Raw genomic sequence first — 22780 nt, 5'->3', positions numbered from 1 at the left:
CCTGAATAGCTGGGACTACAGGCACACGCCACCATGCCTGGCCAATATTTTAATATTTTGTAGAGACAGGGTCTCACTATGTTGCCCAGGCTGGTCTCAAACTCCTGGGCTCAAGTAATCCTCCCTCCTTGCCTCCCAAAGTGTTGGAATTGCACATGTGAGCTGCCTTGCTCAGCCTGACTTCATTTTTCAAAGAGCCACAGAGTGTTACATAATCTATTTAACTGGTCACTTTTTGATGACTATTAAGTTGTTTTCAGGTTTTTTGTTATTCCAGTGTCATATCCCTGGGGCACAGAGCAGTGCTGGCACATAGCCGGAGCTCAATAAATATGTACCTAATGAATGAAAGTGCAGTGGACATCCTAATTCAGCCATCCTTTGCTAACTTGTGCACATGCCTGTCCAGGGTAGGTCCCTAGAATACAGTTGATAAGTCAGAAGGTGTGAGTTGGGCTCTACCTTTTGGAAAGGGATGTTTTCAAACTACAGTGAGTCAGAGGAGAATGGCCCAGAAGCTGAGGGTGTTGAAGCTGATGGTGTGGCGGGGTGTTAGGAAGAAGCAAGAGATAAAGAGCTTTGCAGAAGAAGCGTTAGACTTTGTTATGGGCAGGTACTGGAGGGTAGCTAAGGATTTGTGGGTGGCAGTTACTAGGAAGCTGAACTAAGTGTCAGAAAAAGTGTCTCAACTGTAAATTACTCTTGTCAGTGAGTTCCTGTCCTTAAAGGTTTGGGGCTGGGTAGGCCTCTACTATTCTCTAAGTCTGTAATGTAAAACCACTGAAAACTCTTGGGTTAAGTTTGGCCATCCCACCCAAAAGATGGAGACAGGTCCACTTTGCTGGGACCAGGAGCCCCAGTGAGGCCACTCTGGGATTGAGTGGTCCTGCCCCTCTGGCTGGGACTGCAGAGGAAGGAGGACTGTTAGTTCATGTCTAGAACACATATCAGGTACTCACTGACACTGTCTGTTGACCTTTGGCCTTTTCAGATTCTGGGGCAACAGAGTGGGTGACGAGGGGGCCCAGGCCCTGGCTGAAGCCTTGGGTGATCACCAGAGCTTGAGGTGGCTCAGGTAAGCTTCAGAGTCTATCATGCAGTTTTCTTGGAGAGATCAGGTAAAGAGGGAGGAACTTGGGCCAATTTTGAAGGTCTTTGAACTTTATTTCTACCCCACAATGTTAGGCAATGGAGTAAGGAAAAAACACCATTGGATTTCAAGACAGGACACTTGAGTCTTTCTGGGTGACTTTGGAAATGTCCCTTGTCCTCTCAGGGTTTTGATACAGTATCTGTAAATTGAAGATATTGGGCTGGATCAGGTACATTTTATCTTAAGGACCAATTCCAATCCATTGCACAACGTTAAGAAGAATTCTAAGGCTGCACCTGGGCTTAAAGAGCACCGTAATCAATTAGTGATGTCTAAAAAAGGTAAAAAACAAAACAAAAAGAGCACTGCAATCAATTAGTAATATCTAAAAAAGGTTTAAAGAAAGAGCACTGCAATCAATTAGTGATGTCTGAAAAGTGTAAAAAAAAAAAAAAAAAAGAAAAAGAGAGAGAGAGAAAGAGAGCACCACAATCTATTAGTGATGTCTGAAATGGAGCAGACCAGGAGAGCACCATGAATGTTGTCCTCCATAGGTTAGTTCATCTCTGAGGTCCTTCCCTGCTCTGACATGCTTTTGTTCCATGGTTACCTCCAGCCTGGTGGGGAACAACATTGGCAGTGTGGGTGCCCAAGCCTTAGCACTGATGCTGGCAAAGAATGTCATGCTAGAAGAACTCTGGTGAGTTTGGGGGATTTTCTGCTCTGGGGAGGTGGATCACAATCTCTGCTGATCCCCTGGCCTCATCCATAGGAGCAGTTGTGTGGACAGACAAAGGTCAATGATTGAGTGATTGACTGATTGATTGATTGTGTTTGTCTTTATATGTACTGAGTGGTATGAAGCTTATAGAGCCTGGTATGTACATGCTAATTTTTTAATTTAATAAAATATATTGGTTTGCTGGTTTGATGACTGCCTCCACATGGCATAAGTGTTAAGAGCACAGACTCTGGAATCAAGCAGGCCATGATCTTAAGCAAGTTAAATAACAATTTCAGAATCTCAAGTTTCATGTCTGTAAAATGAGGGTAAGAATACTTCCAACCATAAAGGAATTTTGCAAGAATTAGATAAGGTAGTGCATGTGAAGACCTTAATATAGTGTCTGGCATATTTGTAAGTGCTCCATAAATGTTAAATTAGAATAGTGACAGGGTTGCTACTACTATTGCTGCTGCTGCTGCTGCTGCTGCTGCTACAACTACTACTAGTACTGTGACTACTACTAATAATAAAGTTTTGTTATTTTAAAGTGAATTTGAGTTCCTAGGAGTACTGGGTGTTCAAGTCATAGGTCACTTTGGAAGGTATAATGGAGTTTTGATAGTTGAAAGAGGAACCATGAATCATGCTTATACTGTTGACCTGAAGCAGATTCTAAGTTTCTCATCCTTTAGATACCACTAGTATAGTTTTCTAACATGTTCTGGGCAGTTTCAGATTATGTCAGGGAGATAAAATGCTGAATGTTTGATTTTCCCAGGAAGCAGAAAGGCACTGCAACATATGGGCATTGACATAAACAGATTTTGTGGATGGACCTCGGCTGTTGCAGGGCTTACTAGGTCCACTAAAGTATGATTTGATTCTATCCTGACCGGATTTTGCCACTTGGAATTTCTTAGTAGAGGAGAACCTTATTGTGAGAGCATCAGTTATGATTACTGTTAAAAGAAAAACTTCAGGCAAATTAAATTTAGCAGAGCTGATTTCAGCATACAGCAATTTATGAATTGGGCAGCATTCAGAACTGGGAGCGCTCCACCCAGCAAGGTGGGCAAGCACTATCTACAGACAGGAAAAGGAAGTGATGTACAAAACAGCTTGATTGGTTGCAGCTGGGCACTTGCCTTGTTTGGGCATGATGTGATGAGGCATTTTCCTTATATGGACATAGTCTGATCAGCTGGTAGGCTGTGATTGACTGAAGCCTGGCTGCTGTGATTGACTGAGACTTAGCTGTTTGTTACAAGGATATATCGTTAGGTTGCAGTTTGCCACATAGGAACTCAAAGTACGGAGGCAGTCTCAGGCCAAATCTGGTTTAACTATACGTTAAGCTGCAGGTGACAGAATACCTTCATCTATAGAGGTTTAAACAAGGAAAGGGCTTATTTTTTCCTGTATAGGCAGCTGGAAGTAGGCAGTGTAGGGTTTGTACAGTGGCTACAAGAGGCCAGGAGGGGTCTCAGCTCTGTCTCATTATCTTTCTGTTCCATCATCCTTAGCCTGTGACTTCATTCACATGGTTGGTTGCCTCATGATCACAGGATGGCTGCTCCAGCTGCGGCACTACTTCTGTATTCCAGGATTTGGTCTATATACCAGGGAAAGCCATCTGCGTTTCTCTCCTTTAAAAAGCATTCCTGGAAGTCCCACCTGTCAGCTTCCCCTTTTGTATCAACCATGTGTATGTCACTTGACCAACCCACATGTATGTTGTTTGACCAGCCCTGGCTGCAATGGAGAGTGGGAAATACAGTTTTTTCACCAAGTGCATGGCTGTCCAAATGAAATGAGACTTCCATTAATAAGGAAGAAAGGAAAGATGGATATTGGGAAGCTGGGGGATGAGGGAACTTATTACATAGAGAGCCCTTGGAGTGAATTAATTCTCTTGCAAATATGTCCCTGGAATTGAGAATCCCCACAACGTACTTTATCTGTTCTTTCTTTATCCTGAGTTTGGGTTTTCAGATGTTGGATTTCCTATATGGGGGGCATGTGAGTTCATCTTTATTGACATCATCTTCCATAATCAATGTTATATCAACTGGATTTTCTCTCTTGTTCTCACCAGCCTGGAGGAGAACCATCTCCAGGATGAAGGTGTATGTTGTCTCGCAGAAGGACTGAAGAGAAATTCAAGTTTGAAAATCCTGAAGTAAGGAACCCATAAGCAGGAAACAGGACAATAATTGCTGATCTTTGGAAGGGGCATTTCTGACTAAGATCTGGGCAGCTCCCCGCTGGGGTAACTCACGTGTGGTGGCCTGGTAGAACAGCTTGCCCTGGTCTAGGTGGACAAGGATTCCAGTGCAAGTTGTTTATCTGGGAGGTGGTCCCAGTGAATGCTGATAGGAGAGTGGTGAAGTGAGATGGGAAAGCAAAGGTAACCAATAAAGGAGAGTTATCAAGAGAGTTATCAATGAGGGAAATTGGAGCTCAGTACTCTGGGGCACTCCTGGAGCCAGTGCAGAAAACACCTGGTCACCTACCCAACCAATGGGCAAGAAAGCCATGGCATTTATCCACCAACCATCTGTCCTTCCTGTGTTGACGTGCACTCATGGGGCACTGATTCTCTAGCACTTCCAGCTCACCCTCACCCAGCTAAACATGCTTCTGGGGTCAGGAGAATGGTCTTAGGCAGAGAGTGGCAAGTCTTTTCTGCAAGCAGTGGCTGGGGAGGTGATGTGATGGGGAGCACTGTGGCCTCCTCCAGTGGCTGACTCAGTGGCTTGGGACTTGTGCCACGAAGAGATGGACAACTGAGGTGAACATGAACCCACCTAGTGACCATCACGGGCTTGTCAGGGTGCTCTCTGAGGCTGATGCCGAAATTCCTATTTCAAGGAGACCTCAGGAACCCCATCAGATGGCTCCTTTGGCTGGAGGAAAGTGTCATCTGCCTAGGCAAATGTGGTCCTAGGAGAACGCTTGCCATTTAGAAACAGACAGACAGACAGCAGCCTCTGTGAGTGCCAGCTTTGCTGCCAGGCTGCTATCCACTCTGGCAACACTTGTTTGTGTTGCTTTCACAAGCTAGGAAATTTCCAAATATTTGGTGAAAACACTTCCACTAATCATTTGGGTGGAAGTGGGCTGGGAAGTTGGGGTGAAGCCCAGTTATTGAGCTAGATGCCAGCTTTGCACTGAGGATAGGCCTTTGGGAATACCAGGCCCATTATTGACCAGGGGTGGATATGGCAGTTTTGTCTTTCCTCCTTGTCACAGCCTTCTCCACTTGACTCAAGTGGATGCCAGGCAATGAGGCCGGGGTTTGTCCCATGCCACCCTGTCATCAGCCTTATTATTCAGCATCCTAAACTATATCATCCCCCACAAAAATTGAACTTCTGATATATCTTTTTTTAAAAAGAGAAATTCCTGCATTTTTCTTTTCCAGGCTTAGTTTCTGCCAAGAGTTGGTTAAGAGTCCAGGCTTGCCAGGTGCAGTGGCTCACACCTGTAATCCCAGCACTTTGGGAGGCTGAGGCGGGTGGATCACCTGAAGTGGGGAGTTTGAGACCAGCCTGATCAACATGGAGAAGCCCTGTCTCTACTAAAAATACAAAATTAGTCGGGTGTGGTGGCACACATCCATAATCCCATCTACTCAGGAAGCTGAGGCAGGAGGATCACTTGAACCCGGGAGGTGGAGGTTGCCATGAGCCGAGATCACACCATTCCCCACCAGCCTGGACAAGAGAGAAGCTCCATCAAAAAAAAAAAAAAAAAAAAAAATGAGAAAAATAATAATAATAATAAAGAGTCCAGGTTCTAGAACCAGACAGCCTGGGTCTTACCCCTGCTCCACCATTACCAGCCAGTTCTTCTTGGATGAGTGCCTCAATTGCCTCAAGTGTAAATGGAGATAATGTCTGGACCTTCATTACAGGCCATGAGCATTCACTGAGAGAATGTAGGTAATAAAAGTAAGTTGTAGGTTGGAGCAAAAGTAATTGTGGTTTCGGACCATGAATTTTAAATTATTATAACTAGGCTAAAATACATCTTTATTAATCAAAATAGGTATCATTATAATAAACACATTTTTTACCAATAAGACATAAGTTTGTTTATTCCTGTAGCATAAAAATTCGTGCTTCGGGATTCGACAAACTCTTGGAAAGCATTTTCTGCATCCTGCTGGTTGTAGAAGCATTTTCCCTGCAAAAAGTCGTCGAGATTCTTGAAGAAATGATAGTCAGTTGGCCAGAGGTCAGGTAAATATGGCGGATGAGGCAAAACTTCATAGTCCAATTCATCCAACTTTTGAAGCTTTGGTTGTGCGACGTGCAGTCGGGTATTGTCGTGGAGAATTGGACCCCTTTCTGTTGACCAATGCCTGCTGCAGGCGTTGCAGTTTTCAGTGCATCTCATTGACTTGACGAGCATACTTCTCAGATGTAGTGGTTTTGCCGGGATTCAGAAAGCTGTAGGGGATCAGACCAGCAGCAGACCACTGGTGACCATGACCTTTTTTTTTTTTTTGGCACAAGTTTGGCTTTGGGAAGTGCTTTGGGGCATCTTCTCGGTCCAACCCCTGAGCTAGTCCTTGCCAGTTATATAAAATCCACTTTTCATTTCATGTCACAATCAGATCAAGAAATGGTTCACTGTTGTTGTGTAGAAAAAGAGAAGATGACACTTCAAAATGATGATTTTCTTGGTTTTCACTCAGCCTCATGAGGCACCCACTTATCGAGCTTTTTCACCTTTCCAATTTGCTTCAAATGCTGAACGACCATGGAATGGTCGATGTTGAGTTCTCAAGTGGTTGTAAGAAGATCAGCTTTGATGATTGCTCTCAATTGGTCGTTGTCAACTTCCAATGGCCTGCCAGCACAGCTCCTCATCTTCCAGCCTCTCGTCTCCTTTGCAAAACTTCTTGAACCACTACTGCACTGTACGTTCGTTAGCAGTTCCTGGGCCAAATGCGTTGTTGATGTTGTGAGTTGTCTCCGCTGCTTTATGACTCATTTTGAATTCGAATAAGAAAATTGCTTGAATTTACTTTTTGTCTAACATCATTTTCATAGTCTAAAATAAATATAAAATAAACAGAAAGTATTAAGTCATTAGCAAGAAATCATAAAGTGAGAATTCTGCATTAAAACGATGTATAACATAACCACATTTATTTAAGAATGTATTCCAATATCAAATGGCAAATTTCAACAGTACAAAAACTGCAATTACGTTTACACCAACCTAATAGAAGCTCAACAAATACTGGCAATTACAAGCATTGCCTTAGGGTCAACTTGAAAGACGTTCCTAAAATTGTGGGAAAGGGGGAGGACCTGGAGTGGACATTATCGGAAGGCAAAGCTATAAGCAAAAGAGCAACATGGGAAACACATGACTCCTCCGTTACTGTCCCTGGCCCTATTCTGTCTCCCCTCCCTGTTGTCAGCTACCTCATATATTCTCTAATCTCTGTGTCTGTGCCCTCAAAGACCCCCCTAAAAATGGAAATATTACTGCTCATTGGTTATTTTCTATCAATTAAGTACTGTATTAGTCCATTTTCATGCTGATGATAAAGATATACCCAAGACTGGGCACTTTTTGAAAGGAAGAGTTTATTGGACTCACAGTTCCACATGGCTGGGGAGGTCTCACAATCATGGCGGAAGGTGAAAGGCACATCTCACATGGCAGCAGACAGGAGAAGAGGGCTTGTTCAGGGAAACTCCCCTTTTTAAAACCATCAGATCTCGTGAGACTTATTTACTATAATGAGAACAGGATGGAATTCAATTACCTTCCACTGGCTCCCTCCCACAACATGTGGAAATTCAAGATGAGATTTGGGTGGGGACACAGTAAAACCATATCGAGTACTGCGCAAGTGTTTTAGGTTTGCAGAGAGTGGTGGGTCTGCCCAGCAAGCAGAGTGTGGGGAGATAATGCTGGGACTGGTGGCTGACTTAATGGCCCAGGACCCATGCCACAAGGAGATGGATGGTGGATGTGAACAGGAGCCTGCTTACACTCATTACAATTTAAATTCTTATGCTTGATGACACAGGTACTCTTTTAGGCCCATTTTACCAATGAGGAAATTAGAACTAATTTGCTCAAGATCAAAAAAAGAAGTGGTGTAGGTGGGATTTAAACCCAGGACATCTAGCACTAAAATGCATGTACTTAACTACTATCCTAAGGGAGTGGCTACTTAATTTGATAAACTCATCTAGTGAATGGAAGAGAGATGGGTACATTTCACTGACGGTACTGAGCCTTCGCTGATGAGCTCACTGGGAATCTCAGACATGAGTGGGAGGTGTCTAGGGGACAGGTGGGCTTCAGTAGGCTGGATAACTCCTGAAGTCTCTTTAACTGGACAGTTTCAAGAGGAAAACCAAGAATCTTTGAAGCTCACCATTCTATCTTCTTCTCCAGGTTGTCCAATAACTGCATCACCTACCTAGGGGCAGAAGCCCTCCTGCAGGCCCTTGAAAAGAATGACACCATCCTGGAAGTCTGGTAAGGCCCCTGAGCAGGCCTGCTTTAGCTCTCTGAGCCTCAGTTTTTCTATCTGTAAAATGGGGTGGTGGGAGAGAGGAAAATTTCAAGGATCCTTCTGATTCTCACATTCAGGGAGAATGATGTTGCATGTGAGGGATCTGGTTCTCTGTCTAAGAAGTCTTTACATCTTTCTGTAGGAAGCAATGATTTCATTTTTAAACCTTGACTATTTATTCAGCAACTTCTCTGTTCTATGAGATAGTGTAGGAATGGGGATGTGGTTGAAGAATGAAAAGAAGAGTCAGCTCCTGCCCTCCTGGGAACTGCATCTGCCTTCACAGGTCAAAGATACTGGATCAGACCTTCTGTGGTTCTGAATGGAGGTTACACAGGTTAGGAGCAGGTTGCACAGTGTATCCAGTTCTCTATAAGAAAGCCATAGTCCTTCATGTATTTGAAAAAAGCAGGAATTGCATTCTTGACAGATTCTTTTGTTGCCTTAAAAAGAATGGCCTTGGGAGTCTGGGCAGCTGGGTCCAGTGTTGTGGACTTTCTCTCTGCTGAGCCACAGCTTCAAAGATTTGTTCTTACTTCCAGGGATCTATTTCTCAGACAATAAGTAAAGGTTTTCCCTGGCCTAATGTGCTATAAGTGAATGTTACTATGTATGTTCCAGGCACTGGGCTAGAGACTAATATTTAAAAGCCAGGACATTTCCTATAAAAAATCTGTATCTCAGGGTTTTCTCAAAAGAGCTGGGAACTCTGGATGCCCATTCATGATTCCAGTAGTTAACCAGAGTACAAGAAGGGCTAAGTCTTCTCAGATGGGCAAACCCACTCTGGCTGACTGCAGATCCACCAAGCCTATTGCCTTAGACCAGGACCCTTTGGCAACTCATTCCCATAAGCTTGTCATCCCTGCTTTAAATACGCAGGCCTTGTCTTCTTTCAAAAAGCATGCCAAGGCTGCAGCAAATGCAGATATCAAATGATGAAGTTAAACACAAAAGCTTTGCTGGGCGTGGCAGCTCACACCTGTAATCCCAGCCCTTTGGGAGGCTGAGGCAGGAGGATCACTTGAGGCCAGAAGTTCGACATCAGACCTCTTCTCTTAAAAAAAAAAAAATTCAGCTGGGTGCGGTGTAGTTCCTAGCTACTCGGGAGATTGGGATGGAAGGATCCCTTGAACCCAGGAGTTCAAAGCTGCAGTGGGCCACGATTGCATCACCGCACAGGCGACAGAATTAGATTCCCGTCTCTTAAGATAATAAAAAATTTAAAAGTGACTTCAAAAATCTATGCTGTGATGGAGAGATTTTTCCTTCTGTAAGATTGTGACATTTCTGTGGCCTATGACATCATCAGGTTCTGGGCAGAGCGTAGGTTTTCTGTTTCTTTGTTTTTGAAACCATTGCTCAGTCCTAAGAAACATCACCTTCTGTGTCCTGGGCACCAGCCAACATCAGGTTGATATTTTAAGGGATCTGATGCTATTTGCTGCCTGTTGATGGAACTTGGGAGGGCACCAGGGTTTGCTCATTGCATTCTTGACAGATTCCCTTGTTGCCTTAAAAAGAATCACTGGCCTTGGGGAGTCTGTGGCTGGCTGGGTGCAGTGTTGTGGACTCTCTCTGTCTGCAGAGTCATGGAGCCTTGTTCAGAATGCTTCATGAGCTGCCCTGGTTGACCGAGGGTAAAACGGCCCTGACTTCCCTGCAAGAAACACTGCAGCTGGGCCAGAGGGTCAGCCCATGCCAGGCATGGGTTTAAAAAGTGGAAGCTTTTGTTTGAACGCCCTGCTCTAATTTTGTCCTCACTCAAACCTCTGTTCACTTGATCTCCTTTAGGCTCCGAGGGAACATTTTCTCTCTGGAGGAGGCTGACAAGCTTGGCTGCAGGGACACCAGACTCTTGCTTTGAAGTCTCCGGGAGGATGTTCATCTCAGTTTGTTTGTGAGCAAGCTGTGAGTTTGGGCCCCAGAGGCTGGGTGACATCTGTTGGCAGCCTCTTGAAAATGAGCCCTGTCCCGCCTAAGGCTGAGCTTGTTTTCTGGGAACACCATAGGTCACCTTTATTCTGGCAGAGGAGGGAGCATCCGTGCCTTCCAGGATAGACTTTTCCCAAGGCTACTTTTGCCATCGACTTCTTCCCAAGATTCAATCCCAGGATGTACAAGAGGGACAGCCCCTCCTCCACGGTATGGGACTGGCCTCTACTGATCCTCCCAGGCTTCCCTGTGGGTCAGTGGGGCCCATGGATGTGCTTGTGAACTGGGTGCCTGTTGGTGGAGAGGCCTGGACTATCACAAAAGACCCCTTCCCACTGCTCTGATGAAGAGGAGTACACAGAACACAATTCAGGAAGCAACTTTCTCCATGTCTCGACTCATCCATCCAGGCCATTCCCCATCTCTGGTTCCTTCCCTCCTCCTGGACTCCTGCACACGCTCCTTCCTCTGAGGCTGAGATTCAGAATATTAGTGACCTCGGCTTTGATATTTCACTTACAGCACCCCCAACCCTGGCACCCAGGGTGGGAAGGGCTACACCTCAGCCTGCCCTCCTTTCCGGTGTTTAAGACATTTTTGGAAGGGGACACATGACAGCCGTTTGTTCCCCCAAGACATTCTAGGTTTGCAAGAAAAATATGACCACACTCCAGCTGGGATCACACGTGGACTTTTATTTCCAGTGAAATCAATTACTCTTCAGTTAAGCCTTTGGAAACAGCTCCACTTTAAAAAGCTCCAAATGCAGCTTTAAAAAATTAATCTGGGCCAGAATTTCAAACGGCCTCACTAGGTTTCTGGTTGATGCCTGTGAACTGAACTCTGACAACGGACTTCTGAAATAGACTCACAAGAGGCAGTTCCATTTCATTTGTGCTAGAATGCTTTAGGATGTACAGTTATGGATTGAAAGCTTACAGGAAAAAAATTAAGCCCTTCCTTCTAAGCAAATGTCTTCCTGGATTATTCAAAATGATGCATGTCGAAGCCTCTGTAAATTGTCAGATGCTGTGCAAATGTTATTATTTTCAACATTAAGATGTGTGAAAACTGGTTAATATTTATAAATCACTTTGTTTTATTGTCTTAAGTTTATACTTTTATAGACAACATGGCCGTGAACTTGATGGTGTAAATAATCAGAGGGGAATAAAGTATTGAGTCAAAATAGCCATCTTCCTTGTGACCAAACATTTAAAAATATTCTGGCCAGGCACAGTGTCTCACTACTGTAATCCTATCACTTTGGGAGGCGGAGGTGGGCGGATCACCTGAGGTCGGGGGTTTGAGACCAGCCTGACCAACATGGAGAAACCCCGTCTCTACTAAAAATAGCGGAGGTTGCAGTGAGCCGAGATTACACCACTGCCCTCCAGCCTGGGCAACAAGAGTGGAACTCCGTCTCGAATAATTACATAAAATAAAAAATAAAAATATTCCTAAAGCTTATCAAATTTTAAAGCACAATTTTCTATTTGAAGGGGGGAAAAATGATATTTTCAACCCGATCTTGTATAGCTTAAGGCAAAAGCAATTCTTAGAAAATAGCCAGGCAATCAAAACACTTTTGGCTTCAGTTTAGAAAAATTTAACCCAGTGGAGTTTTCAGCTGTGCAGGAGCCGCCCCATACCCAGCCTAAAAGGCTGCAACACATGTGAAAAGGCCCCTTGGCTGCCCTGTATTCCCTCAAAGTGGCTCTAGGAGTCTTTAACAGGAGAAAGATGGAGAAGGTTTACCTACGGCTGGCTCTCCACAGCGAGCAGCAGCGAGCCAGCCTCTCATGCAGGCCTTGTGTTAAAATAATGCTTAGCTGCGTTTAATGAGCAAGGGATCAGGTGGTCGCCCAGCAAGGTGAAATGCTACTTCCTTGAAATTTCTCTTTAAATTTCTCTTATAAGGAAACTGCGATTGCATTTGTGCGTGTCTGGCTTACTCGGTGTTGCGGCATCTCCCTGGACCCTGTGTGGGAATGTGTCTGTGGGTTTTCTTTGTGATTGGTGCCGTGTTCTGCCCAGACCATTGTTTCTAATATAGCAGATCAGGAGGAAGGTGGCGATGAGTCTCCTTTCGCTGAGGTGAACCCACAGCAGCCCATTTGCATAGCACTATATTGGGTTGTCAATTTGTCATCTTTAAATTCATTCAGCAATGAGGTCAGGCATGGTGGCCCAAGCCTGTAATCTCAGCACTTTGGGAGGCTGAGGCAAGTGGATCACTTGAGGTCAGGAGTTCAAGACCAGCCTGGCCAACATGGAGAAACCCTGTCTCTACTAAAAATAGAAGAAGAAAAAAATAAGTTAGCTGGGTGTGGCAGCGCATGCCTGTAATCCCAGCTACTTGGGAAGCTGAGGCAGGAGAATCGCTTGAATCTTGGAGGAGAAGGTTGCAGTGAGCTGAGATCATGCTGCTGCACTCCAGCCTGGGCGACAGAGGGAGACTGTCATAAATTAATTAATTCATTAATTCAGCAATGATTTATTAACCAGTTATATAAGGATGACCAGTGGATGGACAAAACAGACATGGTCCTCAAGGTGCTTAGGTGAGGGTAGAGGGAGAGGCAGGCAGAAAACAAGTCAGTTGAAAAAGATATGAAAAAATCTTCAGCCAGGCACTGTGGCTCATGCCTGTAATCTCAGCACTTTGGGAAGCCGAGACGGGCAGATCACTTGAAGTTGGGAGTTCGAGACCAGCCTGGCCAACATGATGAAAACCCGTCTCTACTAAAAATACAAAAATTAGCCGGACATGGTAGCAGGTGCCTGTAATCTAGCTACTTGGGAGGCTGAAGCAGGAGAACTGCTTGACCCCGGGAGGCAGAGGTTGCAGTGAGCTGAGGTCACACTACTGCACTCTAGCCTGGGCAACAGAGCAAGACTCTATATCCAAAAAAAAAAAAAAAAGTCTTCAGGCTGTTGAGGGCCTGGTCCGAGACAGGTTGTCTGAGGAGGTGCCAGGTAAGCTGTGTCCCCAAGAATGACAAAGATATGGCCAAGCAAAGAGTGAGAGGGAACAAGGGAGCATTCTAGTCATGGGGGACAAGCAGTACAAAGACCCTCGTGGGGGAAGGAGCCTGGTATGCATGGTAGGCTCAATAGTCACTCCCAAAGATACGTAGATTCTAATTCCCGGGCCCCTGGGAATGTTGCCTTACATGGCAAAAGGGACTTTGGAGGTGGGATTCAGTTAAGGGTCTTGAGATGGAAAGATTATCCTGGATTACCTGGATGGGCCTTACATGCAATCGCAGTTTCCTTATAAGAGAAATTTAAAGGACAATGTAAAGCAAAGGGAAATATGACACCAGAGAAGAAAGCAATGTGATCACCAAGTAAGATGCTACACTCCTGGCTTTGAAGGTGGAGAAAGGTGCCATGAGCCAAGGATTGCAGCTCTAGAAGGTGAAGAAGACCAGGAAATAGATTATCCCCTAGAACCTCCGCAAGCCGCATAGCCCTGCCTGCCTTGGCTCCAGCCCATTTTGGACTTCTGACCTCCAGGACTATAAGGGAATAATTTGTGTCATTTCCTGCGGCAGCCGTAGGAAACGAATACACTATGTTGGAGGCAAGCTAAGGGAAAGGTGTCACTAGATGGGTTTGCAGAGGTAGGTAGGGCCAGTTCAGGAAAGGTGTCACTGGCCACAGTCAAGAGTTTGGTCTTGATCTTGGAATAACATCAAGGCCTTGGAAAGTTCTAAGCAGGGGAGATGTGAACCAATTTACAGTTAAAGAAGACCTTCTTCGCTCCTGGGTGGAGATGGGGCAGGTATATGTAGGGGTGGGGATGGGAGGCAGAAGAAGTGGGGAGGCTGCCTCAGAGCTATTGCAGGTGAGAGGCGGTTGGCAGTGGAGGTGGAGAGAAGAGGATGGATTCCAGAGACATTCTGGAGGTAGATTCCCAAGAGCCTACGAATGGGTTGGATGGGAGGGATGAGGGAATGGCAGACATCAAGGATGACTCATAGATTTCTGACTTGAGAAACTGGGGGCTTGGGAAAGTTGGGTAGGAAACCAGTTTGGAAGTGGGAGGGAGTTCTGTTTTGAATTGTCAAGTTTGAGACACCGAAATGGAGAAGTTAAGTGGAGACGTCAAAAGATGGTGTGAATTTGGAGCTCATGGGAAAGGTCACAGCCAGAGGTAACAGCGTGGGCGTCCTTAGTGTCAAACTGAGAATGGGGCCCTTGAGTCTGGATGACATGAGCTAGAAAGAGATTATGGAGAAAGAAGAGGTCAAGAGGGCCTAGGTAAGATGGTACTGAGATCTTGATATGTGATTCCTGGTAGAGTTCAGAATAGGAGAAATTCCCTAATTTTCAAAAGTCCAGCGGATACCACCAAAAGCCGCCTGGGCCGGTGTAGGGAACTAGGGAAGTAGGATTCTTGATTGTAAGCTTCTCTGATAGAAAAGTTACCTGAAAGGTACATGCTCATGGCTAGAAGTTTATCCATGAGCAGACAGATTCCAGTTTTGCAGCCAAGAATACATAATTCTCATGCACAGAAAAACAAGGTATTAGAGCAGAATTTTAAAAACAGCCTCAGACTTTCATAATATTCACCACCATCCCGGACGAAAAAGGATGCCAATCTGAGGGCCCTTCCCTCCCCATAGCACCAAACAAAAAGCTGAAATGAATACACCCCACAGAAATGTGAGAGGTGGAGTCATATTCCAAGCGGCTGAGCTGAGGCTAACCCTTCATTCCATTATTGTACCAGGACAGCTTCAAGCCTCCTTCTTCACTCGGGTGAATGGTCCAGCCCAGTGTGTGAGGCGCCCAGTACTCAGGGCAATGCCTGGCAGTGCCTGGGCACAAGAGAATGCGCTGCCTCAGGCCCTGGGTGGAGGGTTCCAGGTGAACTGTAAGGTCATAAAGGACATTTCCCCTGGAGAATCACAGGCAGAGATCACAGCAGGGAAGACCGGCAATCCAGGTTCTTTGATTGGCTTCCCTTGGACAGTTTTTTTCCCTCTAAATTTAATCACAACTTATTATTATTTCCTGAACAATCCACAGATCCAGTCGCCTAAGCATCACCACTCCCCGATCACTCACCCTGAAAATGCTTCTTTTCAGGAGTGCTACATCTCTTTCTGCTTTGTAGCAACTTATCTCTTGATATCTTCAGTTCCACATCCCCTTGCACCCCTCCCTCTCTCCTCCTCTGCCTCCACCCCCAGGAAACAAGGGGTTCCCTTTGGGATCCATCCTTGCCTGGGTTACTGCATCAGTCTCCCTGTTACTGCCTTTGACATGAAGTGTGAACCTATTAAAACATAAGTCAGATCAGCCACTGCTCTGATGTAAACTCTCCAGGACTTCTTGTCTGGTGCAGGGTAAAAGTCAAGGTCTCATCTGACTTGGACCCGCTGTGTCCTCTCTGGCCTCCCCTTTGCCACTCATACCTGTTCTCTGGGCTCCAACCTCACTGGCTTCTTTGCTGTTCCCTGAGCATACCAGGCACATTGCTGAGGACACCTGGCACATTGCTGCTTCCAGACGTCTGCACTCACCTGTCCCCTCCTATGGGAACACTGTTCCCTGAGACGGTGGTGTGGTTGGCTTCTTCACTGCCTTCGGGTCTTAGTTCAAATGCCACCTACATGAGGTAGTCCTTCCCTGAACGATCTACCTAAATAGCAGTTTTCAATCACTGCCTACCCTCCTTTGTATTGTCTTCTGTGCATGAACTACCTGACACGTGGTCAGTTTTCCCTTCCCCTAGAATGTCAGCTTCTGGAGAACAGGAACCACGCTCACTGCAGTGTCCTCAGAGTCTACAAAGGTGCCTAGCACATAGTAGGTGCTCAGTACATATTTGTTGAATGAAGGAAGGATCCACTTTCTTTATTAAAGGGGGCAGAAACTAGAAGTTGGGGCAGCTTATGAGTCACCCTCGCCGGGCACGGTGGCTCACACCTGTAATCCCAGCACTTTGGGAGGCTGATGTCAGGAGATCGAGACCATTCTGGCTAACACGGTGAAACTTCGTCTCTACTAAAAAATACAAAAAATTAGCCGAGTGTGGTGGCGGGTGCCTGTAGTCCCAGCTACTCAAGAGGCTGAGGCAGGAAAATGGCGTGAACCCGGGAGGCGGAGCTTGCAGTGAGCCGAGATTGCACCACTGCACTCCAGCCTGGGCGACAGAGCAAGACTCTGTCTGAAAAGAAAAAAAAAAAAAAAAAAAAAAAGAACGAGTCACCCTTTTTCTGACAGCGTTTCTGTCTCCTTTCTAAAGGAGGAAGATTCCCTGGGACATGGAACAATCCCTAATGCATCAACTGCCCAAAATGGGATCCAGATGTAGCAGAGAGTTCCCTTTAATAAAGAGCTTTCTGTGTGTGTTTTAAAAATCAAACATAGAAATTATTTGTCATTGATACCAGCAAATAGCTCAAATGGGAGAGCATGGATTTATAGTTCAGCTGGATTGTTTAAAGATGATTAAAGTAATCCCCTTTATCTTATCAAAAAGAGCTTTTAGGTGGTCAGAGTAAAAGTCCTCAGACAGAATGTTCAGTTGCACTTGGAATTTCCCTTCCCTAAGAGATAAGCACATCTCAGAGATGGAAGACCTCAACCTGTCATCCATGGATCAAAACACTGTGCTGGGCTACCGTGGAGAAAGCGCCTGTGACGTATCCTTGCTTGTGTGGATACCTGGTCCAGTTAGCCCCTTGGCCCAGTGTTCATTCTGAATGCCCATATTCACAGGATTGGTGGGAAATGGCTGGAGCCATGGGAGGTTGGATGGACATCTGGGAGTTGCCATTTACTAAGATGGGGAGTGCAGAGGGATTGCAGGGGGTGCTGGTGGGGAATATCAGGAGTTCGCTTCTGGCTGTGTTGAGTGGAGATGCTGAGCAGGTGGTAGGATATAAAAGAGACAACAAATTTGGAGAGAATGCAAATAGGAGGTACCCCATGGTAGGCACTGGGAAGCATGGAGCAGAGTCTAGTCAATAACCATGACTGGTGCTACTGAGCAGGTTTCCTTGAGTCCTGACCATGTGTTGTTACTCTATGTCCCATGCCCCTACGAGGCTACCTGGAGTTTACCATCCTCCGCGGGGAAAGCGCCATTCAATTCAATAGTTTTATGTTAGGTTCCTGCTGTGTGCAATGACAGAATGACATAAGACAGCTTAGTATCAGTGTTAGGTCAGGCACAGTGGCTTATGCCTGTAATCCCAGCACTTTGGGAGGCCAAGGCAGGAGGATCTCTTGAAGCCAAGAGTTCAAGACCAGCCTGGGCAACGTGGTGAGACCCTCATCTCTACTCAAAAGAGAAAAGTTAGCTGGGCATGGTGGTGTGTACCTGTAGTCTCAGCTACTTGGGAGACTGAGGTGGGAGGATCACTTGAGCCCAGGAGACAGGGCTGCAGTGAGCTATGATTGTGCCACTGTACTCCAGCCTGGGCAACAGAGTCAGACCCCATCTCAAACAAAAAACAAGAACCAGCGTTATGTTCCCTGCAAAACCCTTCAAAAGCTTCCCATTGCTCTTGGGATGGAGAACAACCCCTATCCTTGGCTCCCAAGGCCCTTTTGTGCCCTCATTGTCTGTGCTCTGCCTCTTCCAGTTTCTTCAACAGGTCATGCACTTTCCTGTTCCCTATTTCTGGAGTGTTCCCCCTCACTCCTGCCTGCCAGTTATCTTTCCCATCTCATCTCAAAGGTGACTTCCTCAAACAGGCCTTCCCTGAGTGGCCAACCTCCCCTTAGGCATGCTCAGAGAGATTCTTCTTCTGAGGCTTATCACAGCTTTAATTAAGTAAGTGATCATCTAATGAGTATTTTAGTTTGCATTTTTTTGCCAGAGGGAGGGTGGTATCTCTCTTGTACATTGCTGTTTCCTGGTACCTGCTCAATAACTCAACCACTAGTTCCATGAACCCAGGACCAGGTTGGATGGAAGAGGCTGTGGAGTGGTGGATTGAGAGAGGTCATTAGTGAGGGCTGGAGCCCTCTGCGAAGACATGTCTGTAAAGGACTTTGACTAGGTCCTCCATGAAGGGAGGATTTGGAAGGCAGAGAGGATGAGCATTTCAGCTGGGGAATCCATTTTTAACAGAGGTGGAAAGAGCCTTGGCTTGGAATCAGGGTGTCGGCCCATCTCCTGAGTGACAGGGGGCTAGTAATTTACTGTCTTTGGGCCTTCATCTCCCATCTGTAAAGTGAGAGGCTGGTTTACCAAAGACTGCAAATAATAGCACCATGACACTATCTCCCCATCTCATCCCCTGGCAGACATCTCTCTTGCCTGTGAGCCTGAATACAAGTTCAGAATTAGCTTTAACGCAATGTTCTAGGCAGCCATTCCCAATTGATAGGAAACGATAATTGAGATAAGCCCTATTTGTCAGGCTTGACTTGGATGAAGATCCCTTAGATGTTGTCAGGCCCCGGCACTGAGTCAGTGAACATATGACAGGACAGACCCTGGGGAAGAAAGCCCTATGGAAGTAGAGACCTCAGCAGCACCAAACGCCATCAACCGAAAGGACACAAAAATGGGCCGGGCACGTTGGCTCATGCCTGTAATCCCAGCACTTTGGGAGGCCGAGGCAGGCAGATCACTTGAGGTCAGGAGTTTGAGGCCAGCCTGGCCAATATGGTGAAACCCTGTCTCTACTAAAAATACAAAAATTAGCTGGGCATGGTGGCAGGCGCCTGTAATCCCAGCCACTCGGGAGGCTGAGGCAGGAGAATCTCTTGAACCTGGGAGGCGGAGGTTGCAGTGAGCTGAGACCGCGCCACTGCCCTCCAGCCTAGGCAACAGAGCAAGACTCTGTTTCAAAACAAACAAACAAACAAACAAAAATCCCCAGCAGCAACAACAACAAAAACAAAAAGAAGGGACATGAAAATATTCCAGTCCAGAGTGACAAACTCAAATGCCTTAAGGGACCAGTGGATGTAGATCCTGCAGTTAAGAGAAATGGTCCCAGCCGCAGCATGAGAATGTTTGCCTTGCCTAAAAGGACCGCAAATCTCTCTCCTTTACATTCTTTTCTCTTTCCTCCTTCTTATTGTATGGGTTAGGCAAAACCAAATTTCAGCTGAAATTTTCTTCCAGACAGTTGGACTGTGACCTCAGAGTCCTTCCAGCTTTGTTGGAGAATAAAGATGTAGAGGAGAACGGTGTTGCCTAAGGCCACACAAGCCAGGCCTGTTGATTTCCAACTTATGGCTTCCTTTGGCAGTGTCGTCGTGAAGTTTGGAATACAGGAAGATAGGGGTGACAAAAGAGGGACAGGAGTAGAAAGAGGCTTAGGTTTTCAAAAGATGCTCATTTCATTTTGGATGACTATGGCAGGGAAGAGTGGTGGCCTGTCTACTGCTACTGTTACTCGTCACTCATGTGACTACTTTTATGTATTCATTGGTTTAAATTCCCTGGATCTCCAGAAACATGTTACTTTCCACTGGGGGAAATTTGTGTCATGGTTAAACATACACACACACACACACACACACCCCTCCTCCTTTCTCAGTGTTAATCACCTTCTCCTATAATTAGCACTTAAAATGTCAAAGGAGAAGAAATTAATTAACAGGAGTATCCAGTGCAGCAAGGCTCTGGGACTGATTATAAAAAGCACTTCCTTAAATATTTTGAGTACTTTTGGGAATCAGAAGCCTCCCTTCTAATTGAAAGATCCTTAACTACACCCTAAGTCCTGGCTGGTGGCCAGGGGTGCAGGGCTGAGTGAGGCGGCGTGTGGAAATCCCTTCTTCACCATCCTTGGGAAAATTCCCTCCTAACTGGGATAGGTGGCAACAGAGGTTCGGAAACAGCAAGCGTCCCAGGCCGAATCTGCGGGGGAGGAAGAGATGAACCTTTCCTGAGCTGGTACTGCGTGCCAGAAACTTTAACTCAGTATTTTGCCACGATCCTGTACGACAACCGATACTATGATCTCCATTTTACAGATGAGGACATTGAGGCACAGTGTGGTTGTGACTTCCCCGAGTCACGCAGCCACTGAATGAAAGCGCCAAAGATTCAAAGTGAGGTCTGATTCTAAAGCTTTGCTCTCTCACGGCATCCTGGAATCCTATTCCCAACCTTCATCTGGACTCTCAACCCAGCCCAAACCTAAGCGTCTACAGTTTTGACAGCTGAGGCAGGAGCACGGGAGGTGGAGCTGGTGACAGCGCAGCGCCCCGCCCCGCCCCGTCTCCGGCACCAGCCAATGGTGACGCGGCACCCACAGCCTTTCGCCCAATCAGCTTGAGCTTCCCGCCTCCATCCCCCGCTCTTCTCCGCCCCGCCCCTCCGCTTTCCCTTTGGTTCCACCGAGCTTGACAGAGCGGAAAGTCCCTTCAGCCGGCGCCGGGCCGGCAACCATTGGAGGAAGGTCTGTCACAGGGAGGCCCAATCAGGGCCCGCTCAAGAGAGCATCTCGGCCTGCGATTGGCCAGCGCAGCGTCTGCCCCCTCCGCCCCCGCTCCCTCCCTCTCCTCTGGGCGGTTCGGAGGCGGGGCAGGTGGGGGCGGGCCCAGGTAGCAGGTTCGGCTGCGCGGGGGCCGCGCGTCGGAGGTAAATACTAGGGCGGTGGGTGTGGGGCGCCGGGGCCGGCCCGGGACGCAGGCTGGGGAGCCGGGGCGAGGGGCGACGCCCCGCCGCCCGAGGTTAGTGAGTGAGCGGGCGGCAGGCGGCGGGCGGCGGGCGGCCGGATCCCCTCGGCGCAGCCACCCGGCCTCAGGGCGTCCGGAGCCGCTGCGGCGACCGTCGGGCCCTCGGCGCCGGCCCGTTAGTTGCCCCGGCCCCAGCCGGCCGGGCCAGTGGGGTGCCGAGCACGCTGACGTCAGCCCGGGCTTCCCCATCCCCGGGGCTTCCCCATCCCCCGAGGCTTCCCGGGAGGGCTCCGAGTCCGGGGAGCGTGCCGGGTCTCCACCGTCGGGACCCTCGGAGGAGAGAGGACTTGGGGCGGGAGTCGCGCGGGACACTGTCCCCCTCCTCGCCCCCCACCCCATTTACAGATGGGGAGACTGAGGCACAGGCCGCTGGCGGGCCCCGACGGCCACGGTTGGCCTCAGGAGCTCGGGGCTGTGATTCCTACCGTCCGCGCCGCGGGGCGTATGCAGCGATCGATTTTGCGGGTGTTGGTGGCTCCCGTCCAGAAATCGCAGTCGGGGTTCTGGCCTCGTTAATGGCGTGTTCTGCTTTTTCTTTCAGTTTCCCCCTTTCCAGGGTGAGGATGGTTCTACACAGCCACCTGGAGTTCCTTAGTTGAAAGGTGCGCCCTGTTGTGACAGGTATTCTTTCTTTATGTTTTTCTTTCATGTTAACAATGGTGGGGGGGGGGGGGGGGGCGGAAGGGGGGCGGAAGGGAAGTCATGAAATCTTGAGGAAGATGGTGTTGAGTTTGGTACTCAGCTGGGTCAGCTGCCGGTTATTCATGCACTTGGCATCGTTTCTTTTCCACCCCTTGGCATTTGAATGTTTTAGGATAGTTGTCATCTTCCAGCCACCAAGCCTGTGGCCTTGCAATCTCCCAGCCCCCATCATCCCCGCCACTTTCTTTTCTCCAGTTTTTCCTGGAAAGTTGTATCCTTAGCTCAGCTGAGGAGCATGCCTACCTTGCTTTTGAATATGGGCTAGAGATCTTAATAGGATTGTTCATTTTGCAATCATTGACTCTCAGAAGCACCCAGGCCTTGAGAGGGTGTTCATTTGATTGTTGGCTTTTTACACACCCCCTCATGCCCCAAGTAGATTGAATGGCCTTAAGAATTTAGCCTGCCATTCCCCACTGAGTAGTGGGTGGATTTGAACTAGAACAGTATTAGGAGAAAATGATTTGCTGGAAATTCTTATTGAAGTTCATGTACTCTGGATGTCGATAACACCCAGAACATTCTCTAATATTCTGCTGCAAAATTGTATAGTATTCTTGCAAATAAACCTTCCTTTGGGTGGTAACTTTTGTGAGAAGCAGATAAGACTTGTTGTATAAACCAACAACTAACATTAAGCAGCAATAATTTTTGTAGTCTGGCACACCTAAACTGTGGTTTTGTTTGATTTAAGGAAGTCTCCAGCACAAGGAGAGAGAAAGGAATACTTATGTTGTTTATCGAACTATTAGTATTTTGTTCCTGATTTTCACACTATGATCTTAAATTAGTTTTTTTTTTTCCCATTGGTTGAACAGAATTTCTAAGTAGATACATGCTAGTGAGGCTCTAGGAAGCTAGTTTCAAATAAACCTCAAAACAACTTGGTTTCGTAATTATGAAATTTTCTGTATTTGTTTCTTATATGTGTAACAATGAAGTGGTTTAGCATGATTTCATTTTATCCAGAGAATTAGTGAAGTTTTAGGCAAAATTCATTAAATATTCCCAATTCCTTAGTCTTTTTCTTTTCTCTTTCTCTTGTTTTAATCCCTTAAACAGGAGGAGGAAATGCAATTTTGTTTTCACTGTTGGCACTTGA

General features: G+C 46.7%; 2 protein-coding genes and 1 long non-coding RNA gene across 23 annotated transcripts in view; 2 read left to right on the top strand and 1 right to left on the bottom strand.

Moving 5' to 3' along the window:
- Positions 1 to 11494, top strand: part of NOD2 (nucleotide binding oligomerization domain containing 2) — a 39081-nt gene extending 27587 nt beyond the window's left edge. For 6 of the 14 annotated variants that reach the window (XM_031658255.1, XM_031658258.1, XM_031658254.1 and 3 more), the window contains 5 exons: positions 992 to 1075; positions 1710 to 1793; positions 3916 to 3999; positions 8250 to 8333; positions 10165 to 11494. In XM_031658255.1, the coding sequence (XP_031514115.1) occupies positions 992 to 1075; positions 1710 to 1793; positions 3916 to 3999; positions 8250 to 8333; positions 10165 to 10237 (409 nt within the window). In that variant the 3' untranslated portion in view covers positions 10238 to 11494. Of the gene's footprint in view, positions 1 to 991; positions 1076 to 1709; positions 1794 to 3915; positions 4000 to 5244; positions 5384 to 8249; positions 8334 to 10164 lie in introns of those variants that run through there. The other 8 variants (XM_021931954.2, XM_009196418.4, XR_004179783.1 and 5 more) reach the window with 6 other exon arrangements.
- On the bottom strand, positions 6305 to 21515 carry LOC108583471. Its single transcript, XR_001898163.3, has 2 exons — positions 21402 to 21515; positions 6305 to 6881 (listed from the first exon to the last, which is right to left on the bottom strand). It is a non-coding gene; the product is annotated as an uncharacterized LOC108583471 (long non-coding RNA).
- The window catches only part of CYLD (CYLD lysine 63 deubiquitinase), a 60192-nt gene continuing 58216 nt past the window's right edge, over positions 20805 to 22780 (top strand). The window contains exons 1-2 of one of the 8 annotated variants that reach the window (XM_003916866.5): positions 20805 to 20878; positions 21518 to 21597. The gene's annotated coding sequence lies outside the window, so the exon portion shown is untranslated. Of the gene's footprint in view, positions 20971 to 21482; positions 21598 to 22780 lie in introns of those variants that run through there. The other 7 variants (XM_009196415.4, XM_009196417.4, XM_003916867.5 and 4 more) reach the window with 7 other exon arrangements.

Source organism: Papio anubis, chromosome 18 (assembly GCF_008728515.1).
Source record: "Papio anubis isolate 15944 chromosome 18, Panubis1.0, whole genome shotgun sequence".
NCBI lineage: Eukaryota > Metazoa > Chordata > Mammalia > Primates > Cercopithecidae > Papio > Papio anubis.
Note: the sequence above shows the minus strand (reverse complement) of the source record. Positions and strands in the feature narration are given on the sequence as shown.